Source organism: Cervus canadensis, chromosome 18, assembly GCF_019320065.1.
Source record: "Cervus canadensis isolate Bull #8, Minnesota chromosome 18, ASM1932006v1, whole genome shotgun sequence".
Taxonomy (NCBI): Eukaryota; Metazoa; Chordata; class Mammalia; order Artiodactyla; family Cervidae; genus Cervus; species Cervus canadensis.
The window spans coordinates 11,214,025-11,234,606 of NC_057403.1; the positions used below are offsets into that span (position 1 = coordinate 11,214,025).

Below are 20,582 nucleotides of genomic sequence, written 5' to 3' on the forward strand. Positions count from 1 at the left end.
CCTCCACCACAACTATACTAAGGAAGGAAAAAGCATACATTCAATGTGTATACAAGGCCTTTTCCCAGTGTGAATTCTTTGGTGTTGACTGACGTTAGATTTGCAGCTAAAGGACTTCCTACATTCACTGCACATGAGCTCTCCTGTGTCGAAGGAGACTAGAGTGCTGAGTAAAAGATTTCCCACATTCATTGCATTTACAAGGCTTTGCTCCAGTGTGCACTGTTCGGTGTCGAATGAGATGGGTTTTGTGGCTAAAGGATTTTCCACATTCACTGCATTCATAAGGCTTTTCTCCAGTGTGAACCCTTTGGTGTTGAATGAGGATAGATTTCTGACTAAAGGATTTCCCACATCCACTGCACTCATAAGGCTTTTCTCCAGTGTGAACCCTTTGGTGTTGAATGAGGACAGATTTCTGACTAAAGGATTTCCCACATTCACTGCACTCATGAGGCTTTTCTCCAGTGTGAACTCTTTGGTGTTGAACAAGGAGAGATTTCTCACTAAAAGATTTTCCACATTCAAGGCATCCATAAGGTCTAACTCCAGTGTGAACTCTCCAATGTCGAATGAGATGGGTTTTACTGATAAATGATTTCCCACATTCACCACACTCATAAGGCCTTGCTCCAGTGTGAGCTCCTTTGTGTCAAAGGAGGCCAGAACTTTGGTTAAACATCTTCCCACATTCACTGCATTTATAAGGCCTTTCATTAGTGTGAACTCTCTGGTGTTTAATGAGAATGGATTTCTGGATAAAAGATTTCCCACATTCACTGCACTCATAAGGCCTTTCTCCGGTGTGAACTCTTTGGTGTTGAATGAGATCAGATTTCTGGCCAAATGATCTCCCACAGTCACTGCACTCATAAGGCTTTGCTCCAGTGTGAACTCTCCAGTGTCGAATGAGGTGGGTTTTATGGCTAAAGAATTTTCCACATTCACTACACTCATTAGGCCTCTCTCCAATGTGAATTTGCTGGTGCTAAACAAATCTGTATCTGCATTTGTCACACTCATCAAGACCCTCTCCATTGCAAACTCTCTGGTGGTGAAGTGTATGAGTGTTGCCAAAAACTTTCTTGCATTCAATCCACTTCTGATAACTTTCTCCATTCTTCAAGGCCTCCTCACACTCAATGCTGCTGGGTGGCTTCTCACTGTTGAGAGTGGTGTGGTGCTGAGGAAGGCCCAAGGTAGCTAGGAAGTCCTTTCCACTCTCCTCACTAGGGACAGGCTTCCCTGACACATGGAAAATGCAACTCGTCACAATCGAGGCCCTGTTCATGTCCATTTTAAAGACTTTGTCTCCACTGCCATGCTCTTGGTACTGGTGAAGGTTTGGGTTCAACCAGAAGCCTCTGGACCACCCACCAAAGTATGGTGTCTGCCCAGGATATGCTGCTTGGAGCTCAGTCAGCTGCAAAATATCTTTCAAGACTGGGACACATTTCTCACAGAGATGAATCTTCTGGGTCAATGGACCTGACTGAGAAGTCCTGACCTGTGACTCTCCTACAGAAAGGCTATGCTCAGAAGGTATCACCTCATCCTCCTCCGTTTCACACCAACAATCTAAAAGCAGAGAAACACTAATAATGTGCATGTGAGCTTTAGTGGGATGTGGAAGTCCCACAGAAAGGCATGTCACACACATACATTCAGGCCAGAGAATGAAGCCATGTAAATGTTTTCAGGATGAGGCACTGATTTGAAGGGAGGGCTGCTCTGCAGTGACATGCCTCTAAAGATCACAGAAGGGAGACTTTCCAGAACAAAGGGCATAAATATGAATGCCACATGAGGAGGAGAGGCAAGATCAATGACTCACTCGTCTGCCAACAACCTTCAGCAAGATCTTGTCAGCTGAGAACATGTCCATACTACGCAGAAGGATGGCGGTGTCCAGGCCCATGGAAATACAACTGGAACTGAGCAGCTGGGTCCAAGGACTATTTAAGAATATGCACACACCTCACTTTACAGACATACCTCATTATCATGGCACTTTGCCCTATTGCCCTTTGTAGATACCACATTTTTTACCAATTGAAGGTCTGTAGCAATGTTAAGTCCAGCAAGTCTATGGGTGCCAATTTCCCTATAGCATTTGCTCACTTTGTGTCTCTGTGTCACATTCTGGTAATTCTCACAATCTTTCAAACTATTTCAATATTATTATAGCTGTTATGGTGCTCTGTGAATCAATGATCTTTGATGTGACAACTATGAGTCACTGAAGGCTCAAATAATGGTTAGGATTTTTTGGCAAAAAGGTACTTTTTAATTAAGGTAGGTATATTGTTTTTTAGACATAATTTTATAGCACACAATATACTAAAGGATGGTATAATAACTTCTATATGAACTGGGAAACAAAAAAACTTGTGTGATTCACTTTATTGCAGTGATCTGGAAACGAATCCACAATATCTCTGAGGTATGTCTAGTAAGTGTAAGTCACTGTGGGAGAACTACAGAGGGTGCAGTGGAGACAAAAGTGATGCATGCAGATCAGAAAGGTGGGGACAGTCAGAAACTGAAATGACAAATCAAGAAAGTGTCAAGTATGCAGAAGAAAGTGTTGAGATGATCTGTGTCCAGTGTCATTCGCAACAAAACACTGGTGGTCACACAGTAAGTTCCTAGTATGATTTAAACACAATCTCGTTTTCATGCCCTCACCTCCTTTGACATGCACTAGGGCCGGGCCTTCTTTGAGACCATCTTGCCCTGTTCATACTGTAAAGCAATCAGGGTTCCCCCCACATCCCCCCCCAGTTACATTTCTGTAACTACATGAGACCTGAATGAAACATGTCCTTAGGGAAAGACAGGAAATGTCAGCACTGGTCCAGAGGAACTCAGGAAACAAGAGACCATAGGAGAGGAAAGAATATTACAATGAAATCTCAAGACAGGGTCTTTCAAGAAAAACCTCCATATAGATAGTGACCATGACAAGGTCTAGAATTCCTGATATAGGCAGTCAGAAGGAAGTCTTAGAATTAAAAGTTCTCATCACAAGGGGAAAAAAAAATGCAACTCTGTGTGGTGATGGATGTTAACCAGACTTACTGTTGTGAGCATTCTGAATATATACAAACATCAAATCTTTATGTCAAACACCTGAAACTAATATGTCCTATGTCAGTTATATCTTAATTTAAAAAAAAAAAAAGAGGAAAAGAGAAGGATCTGGGTCACAGGGTGTCATAGATATGGACAGTCATCCAGCCAAGGAGAGGGCAGGAAATGTGAGCTCTGTTAGGCTGACTGACAGACTGACTCCCAGACACTTCCCTGCACGCCTTGGGGCAGCAGATGTTGGGGCTGCTTCAGGAGCACAGTGCTTGGGGCGGTGCACACAGCTCAGCACTGGCACCCACAGCACATATGCCAGGAAGGGGGGAAGGTAGCAGAGACCACGGCCCAGCTGTGGAATGGACAGAGCTGTCTCCTGGAGAGACGGGAAGATGGGAAAACACAGAGGTCAGTTGAGGACACTGGGAGGAATATGAAGGCCTTACCCAGGGACGCTGTAAGTGCAAAGTTCTCCAGCATCACATCACAATACAGGAAACTGTGTCCCATTAAGGAGCCTCCACTCCTCCTGGGAGAAGTAAATGGCCACATCTTCAAAGGTCACACAGGCCTGCCATGATGGGGACAATTCATTCCATGATCAGCTTCTTCCATAGGACCCCAAGTTCATCCACCCACCAGTCAAACTCTGCTCACCCACCTCCCCATTTCCCCATCTCAGAGGAGATATCAGACCTGGTGACTCTGATGTCCACATTCTTCTCATGGTCCTGTTTGATTACTTTGTCCACCCACAGCAACAGGCAGGTGGGCAGACAGATGATTCTTAAGCTCTGGCATGCAGGGACTTCTCAGCTTCCAGAAATGGAAGTATTTTAACTCCAAACTTCCCACCGACAGGTGGGGTCCCTCCACCTGTCACCCTCTCCCAGGAGCCATCAGTCAGTCACAAGATCCCACCCACAGCCACCTGACCGTCCTGGACCCCGGCGCCTGGGCTGCCGGCACGTGAACACTCGGGGCTTTAGTGTCTGGTGGGATGAGGGCGGTGCGGGCCCTGAGGACCAGCGTTTACCTGAGGTGGGTCCCTCAGCGCTGCCGCCGCCATCGGACTCTGCGGGGGGAGCGGGGCTAGGAGCGGCTGGAGAGGCGGCGGGACGCGGGAAGAGCGGTTTCTCCCCTGGGCCTGGGGCGGCAAGAGTCTCCCTTCGGACCCTCTCGATCTGCACTCGCCGCTCCGTCACCCGAGACCGGGCGATAGCACCCAAGGGCCGACAAAACGACCGCCACCAGGAGGATGCCGGAAGTCCCGGCCCAACGCGAAGCTCACATAGGAAGTGCACTTCTCCTGAATTCTGATCGGGCGAAGGCGATCGGGGCAGAATCCTCTGGGAAATGTAGTTCTCCCGGCTCTGTGCCTGAGCTAGGAGCGCAGCTTACCAGGACCTCCAGGTAAACTCGCAGGGTGAGGGCCGTAAGTGCAAAGAAGATTCTGGAACCCTGAAGTTTGGGACATCAGCCTTTCTCTTTAAACAGTCTTGGAGTCCTGCTGGGAAAAAAGACTTCTGAAAGGACACATATATCTGGAAGGCTGTGATCCAAGGCCGTTTATGCTGGATATAAATAAGCCCAGTCTCTGGAACCAGAGGGAGCATGCAGCTCTTCTTAAAAATGTGTTCTCGAAATGAATTCTAAATATCTAGGTAAAAGATGTGCTCATGTGTACAGAGCAAAGAACAACAACACAACACCTGATGGAAAACAGAACAAAACCAGAGTAATCTGGGGGGAAATATCTCGTGTTCACAGAGACAGTGGCATGATTTGTTTCAAATCCCTAAGCAACCTTCTTGCTAACACCAGTGGACATAGAATCTGTGTGATGCTATACTCCTCAAGGATATAAACCCATTCAAACGTAAATAAATAAAAGCGTGGAAAGAACAACCAAAAACAAAAAAATTGGGGTCACCAAAATCTGATCTCTTTGATGAGAAGTGATTATTGTCATAGTCTGGGTGCAGGATGGAAAAGAATTTCCAAACATGAGACAGAATGAGCAGGAAATAAAGTTTATTAGAATGGGAGATTCTGTTAGAACAGCAGGCCAGCTCAAGGGAGAACTGACATTGAACAGGAGTTCTTAGTCCACTTTTATGTCTAGGGTACAAGGAGTGGGATAGGGGTCTTGCCGGTCATTTGCTGATTGGATGAGGCATGTATACGTGGGGGAAGAGTAGGGCAAATACCTTCTCTTTATGGGGTAGGAGGGAAGACAGGTTATACAGTTCCGTTAATAGTTACAACATGGGGGAGGGAAGGACGATAAGGGTCTGGTTTTTCCATTCCGGCATTCCAAGACCCTCCTTGGTTTTATCTGCTCTTTCATCCTTGTGTCAACACAATGATCATTGATTGCTACTGTTATTGCAACGATTGCATCTGCGTGGGGAGTGGAGATGATTCCAGAAAACATTGTGAAATGAAAATCACTGAAAACTGTTAACGTAGTTTTTAAAAAATAGTGGCTGGATAGCTCTGGCAACATATCTGCAGAGGATTGAAAAACAAAAGATCTCAAAGAAAACTGAACAGGACATGTGAGTCTGAGAATCGACAGTTATCTGAGCAGTGGCTATGTGGAAACTTTGGCCATTCAGGATTTTGTCTTAGAAATTTGATTATTTTTTCATTCTTTAATACAGTAATACTTTGAAGTATAGTTTTAAGACTTTTCAAGTAGCCTTAAAACAGTAAAAACCTAAAATGGATAGGAATCTGGGGTGTCACATTCATTCGATTCTTTAATAATTAAATGTTTAATAAAAAATTAAATGTTCAATGAGTATCTACTGATTTTCAAGCTCTATTGTAGTTTTGTATTTACGTAAAGGTTTTTGCCACATTCCACACAGCCGTAAAGCCTTTTTCCAGTGTGAACTCCCAAGTGGCCACTGAGATGGGAGTTTGGCTAACAGATTTACCCTATTCCCTATCCTACAAATAAGGTCTTTCCCAGTGTGTAATGCCTAGAGCTGAACACCTGAGCACTTGCTGTAAAAGCTTCCTTACATTTGCTAGACTTGTAAAGCCTTTTCCTAATGCAGACTCTAAGATGGTGATCAAGAACGTTTTTGTGGCCAGAAAGAAGTGACCTGATTAGGCGCCTCTTATTCTTAGGACACGGATGGGGGTAAGGTAGGGTGAGGACATGGAGAACCCTGAATTACATGACGAGGGTTGCTCAACACGGTGACTGCCATCCCCAGGTGTGGGTTGAGCGGGATCCCTAAGGGGAGGAGGAGAAGTACAGGATCCAAGCACATTTGTTATTCACCATCGTTGACCTTCAGACATCGCTGTGAAGTTTAGGGTGGGGGTGAAATTTCTCTCGAGACTTCCTGGGGCCAGACACCACATTCTTGAAGCTATGATGGAGTGTACAGACCCAGCAACAGACAATGACCGCCACCTGTGTGATGCCGGAAGTCCTGCCCCAAGCCCATGGTCCAGACACTCCGCATTACCCAGAGTTCCCACCGCTCTATAGGCTTTGGCAAGGGGCGCGCTGCGTCAGCCACAGGGAACAAGTGTAAACCGGCCCTACTAGGGACAATGGGCATGAGTTTGAGAAACTCCGGGAGATGGTGAAGGACAGGGAAACCTGGCGTGCTGCAGTCTGTGGGGTTGCAAAGAGTCAGACACCACTGAGCAACAACAGGGACAATGGGAAGTGGCGCTGCCAACTTCCAGGAGCAGAGGAAGAACTTAACTCCTTTTAAAAGAGGCCAAAGACTGATTTCTGGGAATCTTGTCTGTAGATCACCAGAACGTTGAGAAAGAAATCACTTCAGCCTCCATCAAGCGCAGCTACTTCTATTTGGGACTAAAAATAACTGCTTGGCTGCACAGGTAGGGAAAGCCTCACAGAGCAGGAAGGGCAGCCCTTAGCAGGTAACCTTGTTGTGCTTCGTCACGCAGCACCCTGTTACTAGGCAACAGGTCTTGCTCAGCCATTGGCCAGTGCCTCAGTGGGCCCCGCCCACAAGCAACCAACGTCATTGAGCACCCTGGTAGTTGTCCTGCTTAGCTACTGGTCAGCACCGAGTGGGCCCCGCCCACAGGTAATTGTCAATGAGGGGCCACTGGGGAAATGATTCAGTCCAAGGTTCATGATGTGGTGGTCATTAAGTGGAGAGTGAGGTAAGAAGCAGATTCAGACCTTCTCTTGGAGGCCCTCCAGCTCACCCACCTTGGGCTAGTGGGTGAACTGGAGAGCCCAGGAAACAGACTGAGGTCTACATCCTGAGAGCTCCAGAGCCCTTATTAAGGCCTTCCACTAGCCGTGGCCCAGCCCTTGAGGCAGCGGTGAACCTCTCCCCCATCCCTTTCTCTGTGATCTAATAGCAGTGGCTGTTTGTGTGAGTTGCAGTCTGTGAGATCTGGTCTTCCAATTTGGGTGGCCTGAGGGGACAGAGGGCCAGTTGGGTTGGATGCCTGGCTTCCTCAGGGATGACAGCTGGGCAGGATATGGGAACCTGGCCCTGAAGGAGCTGCCAACTGAGATCTGCCTCCTCTTAGCTAGGACTGGGACCTTGGAGGGTGAAAGTTGTGCCTTGGGACTTTGCCCTTTCTTGTCAGGACAGATAATAACATCCATCTGGTAGAGACTTACAGGAACATCATTACCTGACCATGACCGGACCTCAAGAACAAAGGATCTGACACTGAGAAGTCTGCAACAGCCAACCATGCCCATCCCTCACCTCTTGCTTTTAAAGGGACTTGCTGAAAGCTTTTAAATAACTTTGGAGTTCTTAGGGCATGAGCCACCCACCTTTGTACGAATCTGTAATAAACCTTTCTCTGTTTAAGACTCTAATATTTAGTATTGATGGGCTTCATTCTGTGTCAGGCACAAGGACTTGCGATTTCAGTAACAATTTATGGCACCCCAGATAGGACCTCTGTGCCCACAGCAGGTTGATCCCGGCCAGGGGCAGCCCCTTCCCAAGTTCCCAGAAACTGCTCCAGGGAGTCATCATTTTGCTCCAGGGAACTGGGAGGGATTCTCCCTGTCAGGCGCCAGCCACTCAAGGGATGAGGCTGTTTGGAGCAGAGAAATGTCCAGATCTATGGACCACATTTCGTGTCACCTGGAGTAAGTCACTCAAGCTTGTGCAGGCCGGGAATTCTGTCCACTCCAAAAAATCCAACTGCCACTTAAAAAAAAATTTTTTTTTTATAAAGTCCAGTTTATTTTTTCTATTGCTGTTTCTGCTTTTGGTGTCTTATCTAAAACACCATGACCTAATCCAAGGTCATGAATATTTATTTATTTTAAGAGCTTTAGAGTTAAGCTCTAACATTTAGGTCTTTGATCCGTTTCAAGTTAATTTTTGTATCTGGTGTTAGGTTGGGGGTCCAATTTCATTCTTTTGCATTTGGATTTTTTTACTTATTTTTTACTAATTTGTGCTGAATCTTCATTGCTCCATGGGCTTTTTCTGTCGTTGTGGTGAGTGGGGGCCACTCTCCAGCTGTGAAGCATGGATTTCTAATTGTGATCGCCTCTCCCGCTGTGGAGCATAGCCTCTAGAGCATTCAGGCTTCAGTAGTTTCAGCACGCCAGTCCAGTAGTTGCAGTTCCAGGGCTCTATAGCACAGGCTGAATAGTTGTGGCGCAGGGACTTTGTTGCCCTGCAGCATGTGGGATCTTCCTGTATCAGGAATCCAACCTGTGTCTCCTGCATTCGCAGGCTCATTTTCCACCGCTGAACCACCAGAGAAGTCCCTAACTGCCACTTTTGAAGAGCCTGGAGCGAAAGTAGAGGGTCAGGAGCAAAAGTAGGGTGCTGAGCCCCACCTTGGGGAGCAAGCAAACAAGGGAACGTATAATTTGTTTCTGCTCCCCTCTGCTGCAGCAGGGACCTCAATAAAGCCTTGCATGAATTTCTTTTCTGGCCTCTGATCAATTTCTGTTGATTAAGAAAGGAGGCCAAGAACCTATTGAGCTTCAGGGGAAGGTCGAGGCCTGGGAGGACAATAAGATCTGATATCCTCAGCGGGACCCAGATCGCCCCAGATTCACAGTTTCTGAAAAGGTGAAGCCCACAAGATAAAGGGTGTGGACAGAGAGCAGGGTAGCAGGCAGCAAAAGCTTCAGTGGACCTCTATGAGCAGGGGATCATGTGTCCTGGCATGGGAACACATTGTCTTCCCATGTGGGGCTAAATTTTAAAAATAACACCAATCTTAAAGATAAATTCATGTACTAAACAGGTATTTACTAGTTGTTTGAAATGTGTCAGCTATTTCAAAGCACCTGGGAAAAGTTAGTGAAAAATACTGAGAAACCACATGTCTTCCTTAAACTTATATTTGGGTGGTGTGAGACAATGGGAATAACATGAGGAAATTATAAAGTACAATCTAAATGGAGAAATACTATGGAAATCTACATATTCACATACATATTTATATCCATTACATTGGGGCCGTAGCCAAGGAAGATTAATTTAGTGTGGAGCACTTTTGAGGGTAGTTTTCTGGTGAAACCTAAGATGGCGGTGGTAGGTGGAGGACTGGCGGAAGCATCTCTGGCAGAGGGAACACTCATAGGGCTTCTCTCCCGTGTGGGTTCTCTCATGAGCCCGAAGGTTGGTTTTGTGGGTGAAGGCCATTTCACATGTGCTGCACGCGAAGGGTTTCTCTCCTGTGTGAATCCTCTGATGCACATGGAGGTCTGATGCCTGGAAGAAGCCTTTGCCACACTCGGCACAAACACATGTCCTCTCATTATCGTGTCTTTTCTGGTGAACTCTAAACCGAGAGGAATACTTGAAGGTCTTGGGACATCTCTCACATCTGTATACTTCTGGGGCTCTATGGGATCTTTCCTGGTGCTCCCCATGTGCAGAAGTCCCCTCAGAGCTCTGGTGGGTAGAAACAGGCTCAGGGGTGACCTGGTCTGGTTCCACCTCCATGAGGACATCTTGAGAAGAGGGTCCTTTCAGGAAGCTGTCCTGAAGCCTGGAGGGGCCTGGACTTGCTCCTCTTCTGGAGCTTCGTGGATTCTCCAGAGAAACACCTCCTTCTTCCAGCCTCGGACAGTTCTGTTCTTGGACAATGAGTAGGGAAGGTATTTGATTGCTTGGACTAGTAATACTGTCATTTACTTGATGAGTTTTCACAGAAATATTGCCATCATTTTCTTTATCTTCATTTCCTGTAGGAGGTGAAAAAGTGACTCAGTGAAGTTGCACCCAAGAAAGAGCCCACACAGGCCACCCCACTGGGATCTGGACTCTGCCCACTCACTTTGTCCTGTTTCTAGGGACGTATCTTGCATAGTCTGGGGTGGAGTCCTCACGTTCACCCCTCCTGTCGACAACTGATTGGTTAGATGAAAGATGATTTCTTTTAAGGGCATATTTTCTGAAAAGAGGGCTTCCTGCCCCTGCATGCGGACACGGACCTATTAAAAAAAAAAGGCGTGATTATTCACACATGGATCTACTATGTGATAAAGCCGGTTTTGGAAAACCCGCCTCAGTCAAGCTTTCCCAATATCTTTGTACTGTGGGCTCCCACACCTCTTTGTCCTGCCCTTGTTTCTGCTTGTATCAAATTTCATGGTAATTTCTTTTTTAGTGTGTCTTCCATAATGAAAAAAGATGAATACTGAGAGTCCCTTGGACTTAAAGGAGATCAAACTAGTCAATCCTAAAGGAAATCAACACTGAATATTCATTGGAAGGATTAAAGCTGAATCTGAAACTCCAGTACTTTGGCCACTTGATGCAAAGAGCTAACTCATTAGGAAAGACCTTGATGCTGGAGAAGATTGAAGGCAAAAGGAAAAGGGGGCGACAGAGGATGACATGGTTGGATGGCATAACCGACTCAATGGACATGGATTTGAGCAAGCTCCAGGAGATAGTGGAGGGAGGGAAGCCTGGCCTGCTGCAGCCCCTGGGGTCGCAAAGAGTCGGACACAACTGAGTGAACAATAACAAGGCTTTCTGAGGGAAGAACCAGCTCTTGTCAAGGCATTTCTCATCCCGAGGTTTCTGCCCAATTGACATTTTCTCAGTGGGGTCCTCTTAGCACTTCACCAATGAAAATCAATTACACTAATTAACATGTTGGTTCCTATATGCCTCACTGAATAAACACATAAAATGTTGATTCTTGCTTACATGGGCTAGTAAATATTTGTCTGGGTGAGGAAGAGTGATCTGACTAATAACTTGGTCTACAATAACTTTTCTTTCTCTTCTTCCAGGCTCCGACAACTGAATGTATTATTTATTCCTTATTCCTTTCTGCCCCTCATCCCAGAGGTCAGAACGCTCCACTTACCAAGTCAGGTAGCTTCATGCAGTCATCATGCAGATCTTCTGTGAATTTCTCCAGGTCTCCACCACTTGCTTTCCATTTCTCTTTCAAAGTAGACTTTTCACTGTAGTGCTTATTGATCATAAATTGTTCCAGGGCAAGTTGAAAAATAATTTCATCCTTGCTGTGTTTTTCTGGCTGCAGCCATAAATGAAATGACTTATAGAGTCTTTGCAGTTCCTGCCTTGCACATGAGTTATTGCCATTTTGCAATAAGCTGGGCTGGGTGTTCTGCAACTTAGAGATATCCTCTGCTGTTTGCAGAGTGGGTCCTCGCCTGGGGATAAAGTCTGTGTTTGCTGACTTTGGGTCATCCTTGGATGGTTCACACTGAAATGATGCTCTGAAACCTAAATCCATTCTTGGCAATGTTTCTTATAGATTCAGCTGCCAGGATTTAGTTCTTGATGTCCTTTGTTTCTGGAGATCTGCTTTAAAACAACATCAGGACATTTATAAATAATATTTTATAAGTTTTCCTATTATTTTCTTATCTCACTATTTAGGTAACAATCAAATGTTGCATAAATGCTGCATTTGTTGATAGTGTTGGATGCTTAAAGATCATACAATAGAAACAGGAGATTTGCATCTAATTATATATATCACCAGTATAATTAAAAAAGAAAGAGAAAGCATACATTTCAGGCTCAGATAACTTCATAGGTAAATTTTGAGAAACTTAAGAAAGTAATAACTCTAATAATACACAAATTCTCACAGAGCATAGGGAAAGAGAAGACATTCCTATTTTAATTAATGAACCCTCCTGATCATGAAACTTTACAAGTGCATTAAAGTAAGGACGACTACTGTCCAGTAATTTATATGAGTAGAGATGTAAAAATCCTTAACTAAATATCTGCAAATGAAACCAAGTCATGTGCTTGCTTCGGCAGCACATATACTAAAATTGGAACGATACAGAGAAGATTAGCATGGCCCCTGCACAAGGATGACACGCAAATTCGTGAAGCGTTCCATATTTTTAAGCTTTTGCACAACAAAGGAAACTATAAGCAAGGTGAAAAGACAGCCCTCATATTGGGAGAAAATAATAGCAAACAAAGCAACAGACAAAGGATTAATCTCAAAAATATACAAGCAACTCCTGCAGCTCAACTCCAGAAAAATAAATGACCCAATCAAAAAATGGGCCAAAGAACTAAACAGACATTTCTCCAAAGAAGACATACAGATGGCTAACAAACACATGAAAAGATGCTCAACATCACTCATTATCAGAGAAATGCAAATCAAAACCACAATGAGGTACCATTACACGCCAGTCAGGATGGCTGCTATCCAAAAGTCTACAAGCAATAAATGCTGGAGAGGGTGTGGAGAAAAGGGAGCCCTCTCACACTGTTGGTGGGAATGCAAGCTAGTACAGCCGCTATGGAAAACAGTGTGGAGATTTCTTAAAAAACTGGAAATAGAACTGCCATATGACCCAGCAATCCCACTCCTGGGCACACACACTGAGGAAACCAGATCTGAAAGAGACACGTGCACCCCAATGTTCATCGCAGCACTGTTTATAATAGCCAGGACATGGAAGCAACCTAGATGCCCATCAGCAGATGAATGGATAAGGAAGCTGTGGTACATATACACCATGGAATATTACTCAGCCGTTAAAAAGAATTCATTTGAACCAGTTCTAATGAGATAGATGAAACTGGAGCCCATTATACAGAGTGAAGTAAGCCAGAAAGATAAAGAACATTACAGCATACTAACACATATATATGGACTTTAGAAAGATGGTAATGATAACCCTATACGTAAAACAGAAAAAGACACAGATGTACAGAACAGACTTTTGGACTCTGTGGGAGAAGGCGACGGTGGGATGTTTTGAGAGAACAGCATCGAAACATGTATATTATCTAGGGTGAAACAGATCACCAGCCCAGGTTGGATGCATGAGACAAGTGCTCGGGCCTGGTGCACTGGGAAGACCCAGAGGGAGCGGGTAGAGAGGGAGGTGGGAGGGAGGATTGGGATGGGGAATACATGTAAATCCATGGCTAATTCAAGTCAATGTATGACAAAAACCACTACAATATTGTAAAGTAATTAGCCTCCAACTAATAAAAATAAATAAAAAATAAATAAATAAAAAAAATAAAAGAACTGATCTGTACTTGAAAAAAAAAAAGAAAACAAGTCATGTGTAAAGAAAGTATATTATGTGTAGATGAATTCTATGTTCTGCATGCATTTTGGGTTAAATTTCAAAAAGCCACATAATTTCAAAAATACCACGTTAATAGAACTGAAAGAACATACTACCACATAAGCAGATACATTGAATATGTTTAATAAAAGTCAGTACTCAATCCTAAGAAAGACACTTGCTAAGCTAGGAATAGAAGGACACTTTCACTGTGATAAAATAATTACAAAATAACTACAACAAAAATTACACTTAAAAGTACAACAAAAATTGTTCTTAAAAGTTTTATTCTTGGGATTGAGAGATGGAAGTCCATTGTCAACTCTATACAACATATGACTGGTATCCAGCCAGTTAAATAAGATCAGAAAATGTACCAAGGACTTCCCTGGTGGTCCAGTGGTTAGGACTCTGTGCTTTCCCTGCAGGGGACATGGACTCCATCCCTCGTAAGAGAGCTAGGATTGCATATGCTGCATGGCATGGCTGAAAACAATTTAAAATTTTAAAAATGTAAAAAAGAAAATTATCAACTATTATTTATAGACAGCCCGATTTTGTTTGGGAAAAAACCCTAAATATCTACAAATATTAGACTAGATGAATTTAGCAAGGTGCCTTTTACAAAGTCAATATTCCAAAAGCAATTTTTATAAGAGAAACATAAAATTAAATAACTTTTATCATGATTTCCAACACTAAATACCTATGAACAAATCTAATGTAAGATATGCAAGTTATCTGTAGACAACTACAAGATAATAAATGTATGAAGAGAAAAGTCATATTTATGAATTGATTGAAAGGCTCAATATTATTGGAAATGGAAGTTCTCTCTGGATGGATTGTATAGTCAATGTATTTTCCAGGACAATCCAGAAGATGTGTGTGTGAGAGAGAGAGAGAAAACTGACAAAGCAATTCTAAATGACATGTAGCGGAAAGCCAAAAAATAGGGTATTTCTGCAGAATAAATTTGGAGGGAGACTTCCCTGGTGGTCCAGTGGCCAAGACTCTGAGCTCCCAATGTAGGGGGCCTGGCTTCAGCCCCTGGTCAGGGAACTTAGATCCCACATGCTGCAAATAAGACTCGGTGCAGCCAAACAAATAATAAATAAATAAAAATAAATATTAAAAAATAAACTTGGAGGATTTACACAATCAGATAGTAAAATACTATTGAAATTATAATAACTAAGATGGTGTCATAGTGCCACAAAAATAGAGCAACATAACAGAATAGGGTCCCAATACAAAGTGACATATATTCAGTCACCTGATTTATGGAAGACATAAGACTGGCTCAATATAATTAAATAAAGCGTTAGTTGCTCTGTCCTATCTGACTCTTTGCAACCCCATGGACTGTAACCAGTCAGGCTCCTCTGTCCATTGAATTCTCCAGGCAAGAATACTAGAGTGGGTAGCCATTTCCTTGTCCAGGGGATCTTCCCGGAGGATTGAAACTGGTCTCCTGCATTATATGCAGATTCTTTACCATCTGAGCCAACAGGGAAGCCCCCAGTTAAAAAAGGCAATGATCTGTATAAAGTATGTCCTTTTAATTATTGTAAGAATGTAAAATATTAGAAAAAATAGAGAAAAGGAACCAAATAGAAGCAATAGGATGGAACTCATACACTTTATTTCTCTGTGCTGAAAACTGCATCAGGCACAGACATCTTGCTGCCTACCCCAGTTACATCACTGAGACACAGTTCAATGATACATCACTTAGGAAAATTTCCCTCATTGCACTTCCAGTTTTGTTTTTCCCTCCAAAGTTACTCTTCCTTGTGAACAACATTTGTCTCTGCTTCACTGTGTTTATCAAATTGACAACTTGATTATGGTCTATCTGTTTCTAATCCCTGCCCTTTCCCACTGGTGTGTGGAAGCAAGTACAGATGGCACTATAGTTAATAATACAGAATTACATATTTGAAAGTTGCTAAGAAAGTAAATATTTTTTATTTTTACTTTTTGAGAGTAAATCTTAAATGTTCTCATCATAAGAAAAAAATTTTCACAACTATATATGGTGATGATATTAACGACTTATTTTAGTGATTTTAATTAGCCATGAAAATAAGCTTTTTATTTAAAAAGTCATGAAATTAAAAGACACTTGCTCCTTGGAAGAAAAGCTATGACCAACCTAGACAGCATATTAAAAAGCAGAGACATCACTTTGCCAACAAAGTTCTAAGTCAAAACTATGGTTTTTCCAGTAGCCACATATGGATTTGAGAGTTGGACCATAAAGAAAGCTGAGCGCCAAACAATTGATGCTTTTGAACTGTGGTGTTGGAGAAGACTCTTGGAGAGTCCCTTGGACTGCAAGGAGATCCAACCAGTCAATCCTAAAGGAAATCAATTCTGAATATTCATTGGAAGGACTGATGCTGAAGCTGAAGCTTCAGTACTTTGGCCACCTGATGTGAAGTGACTTCATGGAAAAGACCCTGATGCTGGGAAAGATTGAAGGCAGGAGGAGAAGGGGACAACAGAGATGAGATGGTTGGATGGCATCACTGACTTGATAGACATGAGTTTGAGCAAACTCCCGGACTTGGTGATGGACAGGTATCCTATAGTCTATGGGTTGCAGAGTAGGACACAGCTGAGCAAGTGAACTGAACTGATTTTAGTGATTATTTCACAATATTATAAATATAAAATCATTATATTGTACATCTGAAAGTTTGTTTGATGTTTTGGTTGTTGTTTTTTTTTTTTGCACTGCTGGGCCCTTGGAAGTGAAAGCATGGAGTCCTAACCACTAAACTGACAGGGAATTCCCCATTTGAAACTAATAATGTCATATATCAATTATACCTCACTAAAAAATGACTAAGTCCATCTTGTATATAATTTGCCTATTGTTGTGTCCTTTTCAATTTTCTATATGGTTAGTAATTCAAGGATTCATATATATATATATATTTTTTTTTTTCAATTTTATACCATAAAACAAAAGGGCTTGGTGGGAGCATGACAGGCACACAGAAAACAAGTTGTTTTCTGTTGCATACCTGCATGCTAAGTCATTTCATGTCCAACTTTGTTTGACCCCATAGATTGTAGCCTGATAGGCTCCTCTGTCCATGGGATCTTCCAGGTGAGAATACTGGAATGGGTTGCCATTTCCTCCTCCAGGGCATCTTCCCCACCCAGGGATCAAATCTCTTACATCTCCTGCATGGGCAGGCGGATTCTTTGCCACTAATGCCACCTGGGAAGCCCTGGTTTCTGTTAGTTGATGATATTTCACATTTGGTGTCAACCTCATTAAGCAGTCTGATCAGATCAACTGCCTTGATCTCATCAATAAAAAAGCAAAGATAAATCCAGAAGGACCCCATAGGAGAAAATTTAATACATTCTTTCCTTTTCTTAATGCATTTATTACGTACTGGCAGATGGCCCTATAATGCTAATCTTCTAAGGACACCACGTTTTACCATTCTTTTCTCTCAGCGAAAAATATCAAATCCTTCCTAGCAGCATAGGGCCTAGCTGGGGCATGTATTCCCCTGACCCACATCTTAGGTGTTCTAGGTGGTTCTCCATATCCAAGTACACTGGTCTTTGGTTATTTTTCTGTAGATCCCACGGCCTCTCCATCTGGGCCTCCCACAAGTTCTTTCAGGACAACTCCAGGCACACACAGACCATCTGGTCACACTTGCAGACATGCACTCAATCCCACAGGGACACTGTGGGGCATTGAGGTTAAGACCTTGGAATTTGGGAATTCTCCGGTGGTCCAGTTAAGGATCTGCCTTGCAATGAAGGGGACACAGGATCAATCCCTGCTCCAGGAAGTAAGATCCCGCATGCCCCAAAGTGTGCCAGAGCGGGGAAGGGAAGAAAAAGAAAGAAGTGTCTTCCATCAGGCCAGGTCTTTAAACAGAGTTCATAACATCAAACTCTCTGGGGCCAGAGAAGTTGTCAAAAAAAACATCCTCTAAGCTTGGAAAAGTGGGCTTCCCATGTGGCTCAGTGGTAAAGAATCCGCTGGCCAATGCAGGAACTACTGGCGATGTAGGTTCCATCCCTGGGTGGGGAAGATCCCCTGGAGAAATGGCAACCCACTCCAGTATTCTTGCCTGGAGAATCCCATGGTCAGGAGAGCCTGGCTACAGTCCACGGGGTCACGAACAGCTGGACACGACTGAGTGCCTGTACCTGAAAGCTTGGAAAAGCCGGTTCCTATGAATTTTCCCCACATACGAATGCACTGAGCTTTGGCTCGAGTACAAAGTTTAAAGTTTTGCCTTTGTCCAGGAAACTCACCTCCTCCAGAAGACTGAACCTCAAGCTGGGTGATCCTGGGCTGACAGCTGAGGACTCTTCACCGTGTGACTTGCTCTCTGAACTGGGTTCATCTGGTCTGCCCTCCCAAAGCTCCTCCCTTTGATAGGGCCTAGGACAGTAATGCATTCAAAGACATGATTGGATAAAATGTGCCTGTTGATGCAATCTTCGGAATTTTCATCCAGCTCCAGCTTTCTATAGTTAAACTAATATTTCTGCAGTGAAGTGTAAGAACACGCACACTAATTGGAGGTATAAAGTTTAGTCTCATGTTCTGGTCAAGTTTTCTTTTTTGAATATAGAACATTTCATAAATATGCCTGTTGTCCTTGCTCAGGGGCCATGCTAACCATCTCTGTGTCATTCCAATTTTAGTACCTGTGTTGCCTCAGTGAATACTGATCAGGTTTTGTTCTAAGTGAGTGTAATAGAAACTTTTTTTAAAAAATGCATGTATTTATTTTTGGCTGTGCTGGGTCTTTATTACAATGCCCTGGCTTCTCATTGTGGTGGCTTCTCTTGTGCTCCACAGACCTCAGTAGTTGCACCACACGGGCTTAGTTGCTCCATGGCATGTGGGATCTTCCCGGACCTGGGAGCAAACTGGTGTCTCCAGCATTGGCAGGTGGGCTACCCACTGTACCACCAGGGAAGCCCCTTTGGTACCACTTGCTAATTTTCCAGGACTTGTGGATCGCGAGCGAGCCAGAGAACAAGGTTAATATTCTTTCCTCCTGTGCTAGTCTGGGGCTTGTGAGTCAGAGGGTTGCCCCAGGACCCCACCGGAGAGGTTCCTAGTCCAGCAAAGTTGCAGGGGCTGAAACGAAGATCATTTCAGTGGGAAGAGAGAGAGTGTTGATTATTTTACACTGACGAAGTACATCATTTGAGAGACTGAATGTGAGGACTGAGCGTGAAGTTGGAGTTTTAATGTTCTAAGGCTCCTGGTTTAAAAATTGGCTGTTGGCAGGGTCATGTACTGAGCAGGAAGAAAGGCAACAGGGGCTCCCCCAGGTCCCGCACGCCTCAACCAAGAGTTCTCATGCTGCAACTAAAGATCCCGTGCACCTCAATGAAGACTGAAGATCTCATGTGACATGACCAAGACCTGGTCAGCCAAATAAATAGCTTTTAAAAAAGAAAAAAAAGAAAGACAACAGGAGGAGATTCTTTGGAACTCCCCACCTCCCTTTCCCAACTCACGTGGAGTGAGTGACCACCCCATATAAGATGAGGGAGAGTAAGAGTGTGGAGAACAAAAGGATTGTATTTGACAAGAAAGGGACCAGTGCAATAGCCTGGTCATTATCTGTTCTCTTCTTTCAGTTGGATCCAGGATCAAACCACTTTTCGCCCTTCCACTGCCAGGACCCTCAGTCCTGTCAACTAAAATTCAACTAACAATCAAGAAGAAAATAACTTTTATTCAAGACAAACTGAAGGTTATAACCCAGAAGACAGGATTTCAGAATCTCTGAGAACTGTTGCACCTGTTAGAAGTCGAAGGCACAGTTGTATACATTTTTGAGACAAACGACCGTACATCAAAGTGACATACAGACATTTTACATAAACTTCACTAACGCTACAGGGTCCAGGTCAGCGCATGTACAAGGCAAGCAACAAGTCCCTAAGCCTCCTACAGAGTTGGGAAACAACGCTAATCCTTTAAGACAGGAGTCCCCAGTCTCCAGGATCTAATGCTTGGTGATCTGAGGTGGACCTGATGTAATAATAATAGAAATAAAGTGCACAATAAATATAATGTACTTGAATCATCCTGCAACCATCCCCTGCACCCCATTCCATGGAAAAATAGTTTTCCACAAAACTTGTCCCTGGGGAACTTCCCTGGTATTTCAGTGGCTAAGACTCTGTGCTCCCAATGCAGGGGGCCGAGGTTCAATCTCTGGCTGGAGAATTCAGATCCCACATGCTGTGCAACGTGGCCAAAAAAATTGAAAAAACAAAAACAAAAAAGTTGTCCCTGGTTGTGGGACAGAAAGATTGTGGACTGATGTTTAAGAAATAATTGTGGGGACTTCCCTTGTGGTCCAGTGACTGGGACTTTATGCTCCAAATGCAGGGGGCATAGGTTCAATCCCTGGTCAGGAACTAGATCCCACATGCCACAAATAAAACTCAGCACAGCCAAATAAATTAAAAAATATATATATATATATATATATATATTTTAAAAAGAAGTTACATTATGCAACTTCCTTGGCCGTCTGGTGGTTAAGATACTTCGCTTCCACTGCAGAGGGCATGAGTTTGATATCTGGTCAGGGATCTAAGATCCCATAGGCCACGTGCCCAAACAAAAAAAAAGGTATGACGCTAGTGTCAGAAGAAAGAAAAAAAACAAAACACATTTCTTTTTATGGTTCACCAGGAATTCCCTCCTGTGAGGGAATCTGGTTAATGTATAACACAGATGCACACAAAAGGGGGAGAGGCGAGGCCCAAACAAACACACAGAGAATTTTATGCTTAAGTTGCCTTGTCTTACCTTCAAGTATAAGTTTTATGTCATTAGTCCATCCTCTGTCTCTTGGCTTGCTGGAGTCAACTCCTGACTGGCCTCTCGTCTTTTCGCCAGGCTTCAGTCTATTCTTAACGTGGCCACTAG

General features: G+C 43.6%; 3 protein-coding genes and 2 non-coding genes across 5 annotated transcripts; 1 reads left to right on the top strand and 4 right to left on the bottom strand.

The window, feature by feature from the left end:
* LOC122420506 (zinc finger protein 551-like) lies at window positions 1–988 on the bottom strand (the record flags this gene model as incomplete). The annotated part of the gene is given in 1 exon segment (XM_043435635.1): window positions 1–988. A coding segment is annotated over 1 exon segment (864 nt), but the record flags the coding sequence as incomplete, so codon positions are not given.
* LOC122421050 (zinc finger protein 416-like) lies at window positions 957–1,698 on the bottom strand. Its single transcript, XM_043436787.1, has one exon. The coding sequence runs from the start codon at window positions 1,658–1,660 to the stop codon at window positions 989–991; it is 672 nt and encodes a 223-aa protein (XP_043292722.1). The 5' UTR covers window positions 1,661–1,698; the 3' UTR covers window positions 957–988.
* Window positions 1,699–9,566: 7,868 nt separating this feature from the next.
* Window positions 9,567–11,808, bottom strand: LOC122420507 (zinc finger and SCAN domain-containing protein 4-like). Its single transcript, XM_043435636.1, has 3 exons — window positions 11,413–11,808; window positions 10,369–10,525; window positions 9,567–10,276 (listed from the first exon to the last, which is right to left on the bottom strand). The coding sequence occupies exons 1-3, from the start codon at window positions 11,806–11,808 to the stop codon at window positions 9,567–9,569; spliced, it is 1,263 nt and encodes a 420-aa protein (XP_043291571.1).
* Window positions 11,809–12,331: 523 nt separating this feature from the next.
* LOC122421869 lies at window positions 12,332–12,438 on the top strand. The gene has a single exon (XR_006263670.1). It is a non-coding gene; the product is annotated as a U6 spliceosomal RNA (small nuclear RNA).
* A 5,804-nt stretch (window positions 12,439–18,242) lies between these two features.
* LOC122421802 lies at window positions 18,243–18,349 on the bottom strand. Its single transcript, XR_006263618.1, has one exon. It is a non-coding gene; the product is annotated as a U6 spliceosomal RNA (small nuclear RNA).
* Between the last annotated feature and the right edge of the window lie 2,233 nt (window positions 18,350–20,582).

Bases quoted from the DNA above. Each gene is read 5' to 3' on its own strand.
- LOC122421050 (XM_043436787.1), bottom strand. From the start codon at position 1,660: ATGTGTGTGACATGCCTTTCTGTGGGACTTCCACATCCCACTAAAGCT.
- LOC122420507 (XM_043435636.1), bottom strand. From the start codon at position 11,808: ATGGATTTAGGTTTCAGAGCATCATTTCAGTGTGAACCATCCAAGGAT. The intron at 10,526-11,412 runs GTAAGTGGAGCG...TTTTTTTAATAG, and splicing joins GCATGAAGCTACCTGACTTG to GTCCGTGTCCGCATGCAGGG. The intron at 10,277-10,368 runs GTGAGTGGGCAG...CACCTCCTACAG, and splicing joins GTCCCTAGAAACAGGACAAA to GAAATGAAGATAAAGAAAAT.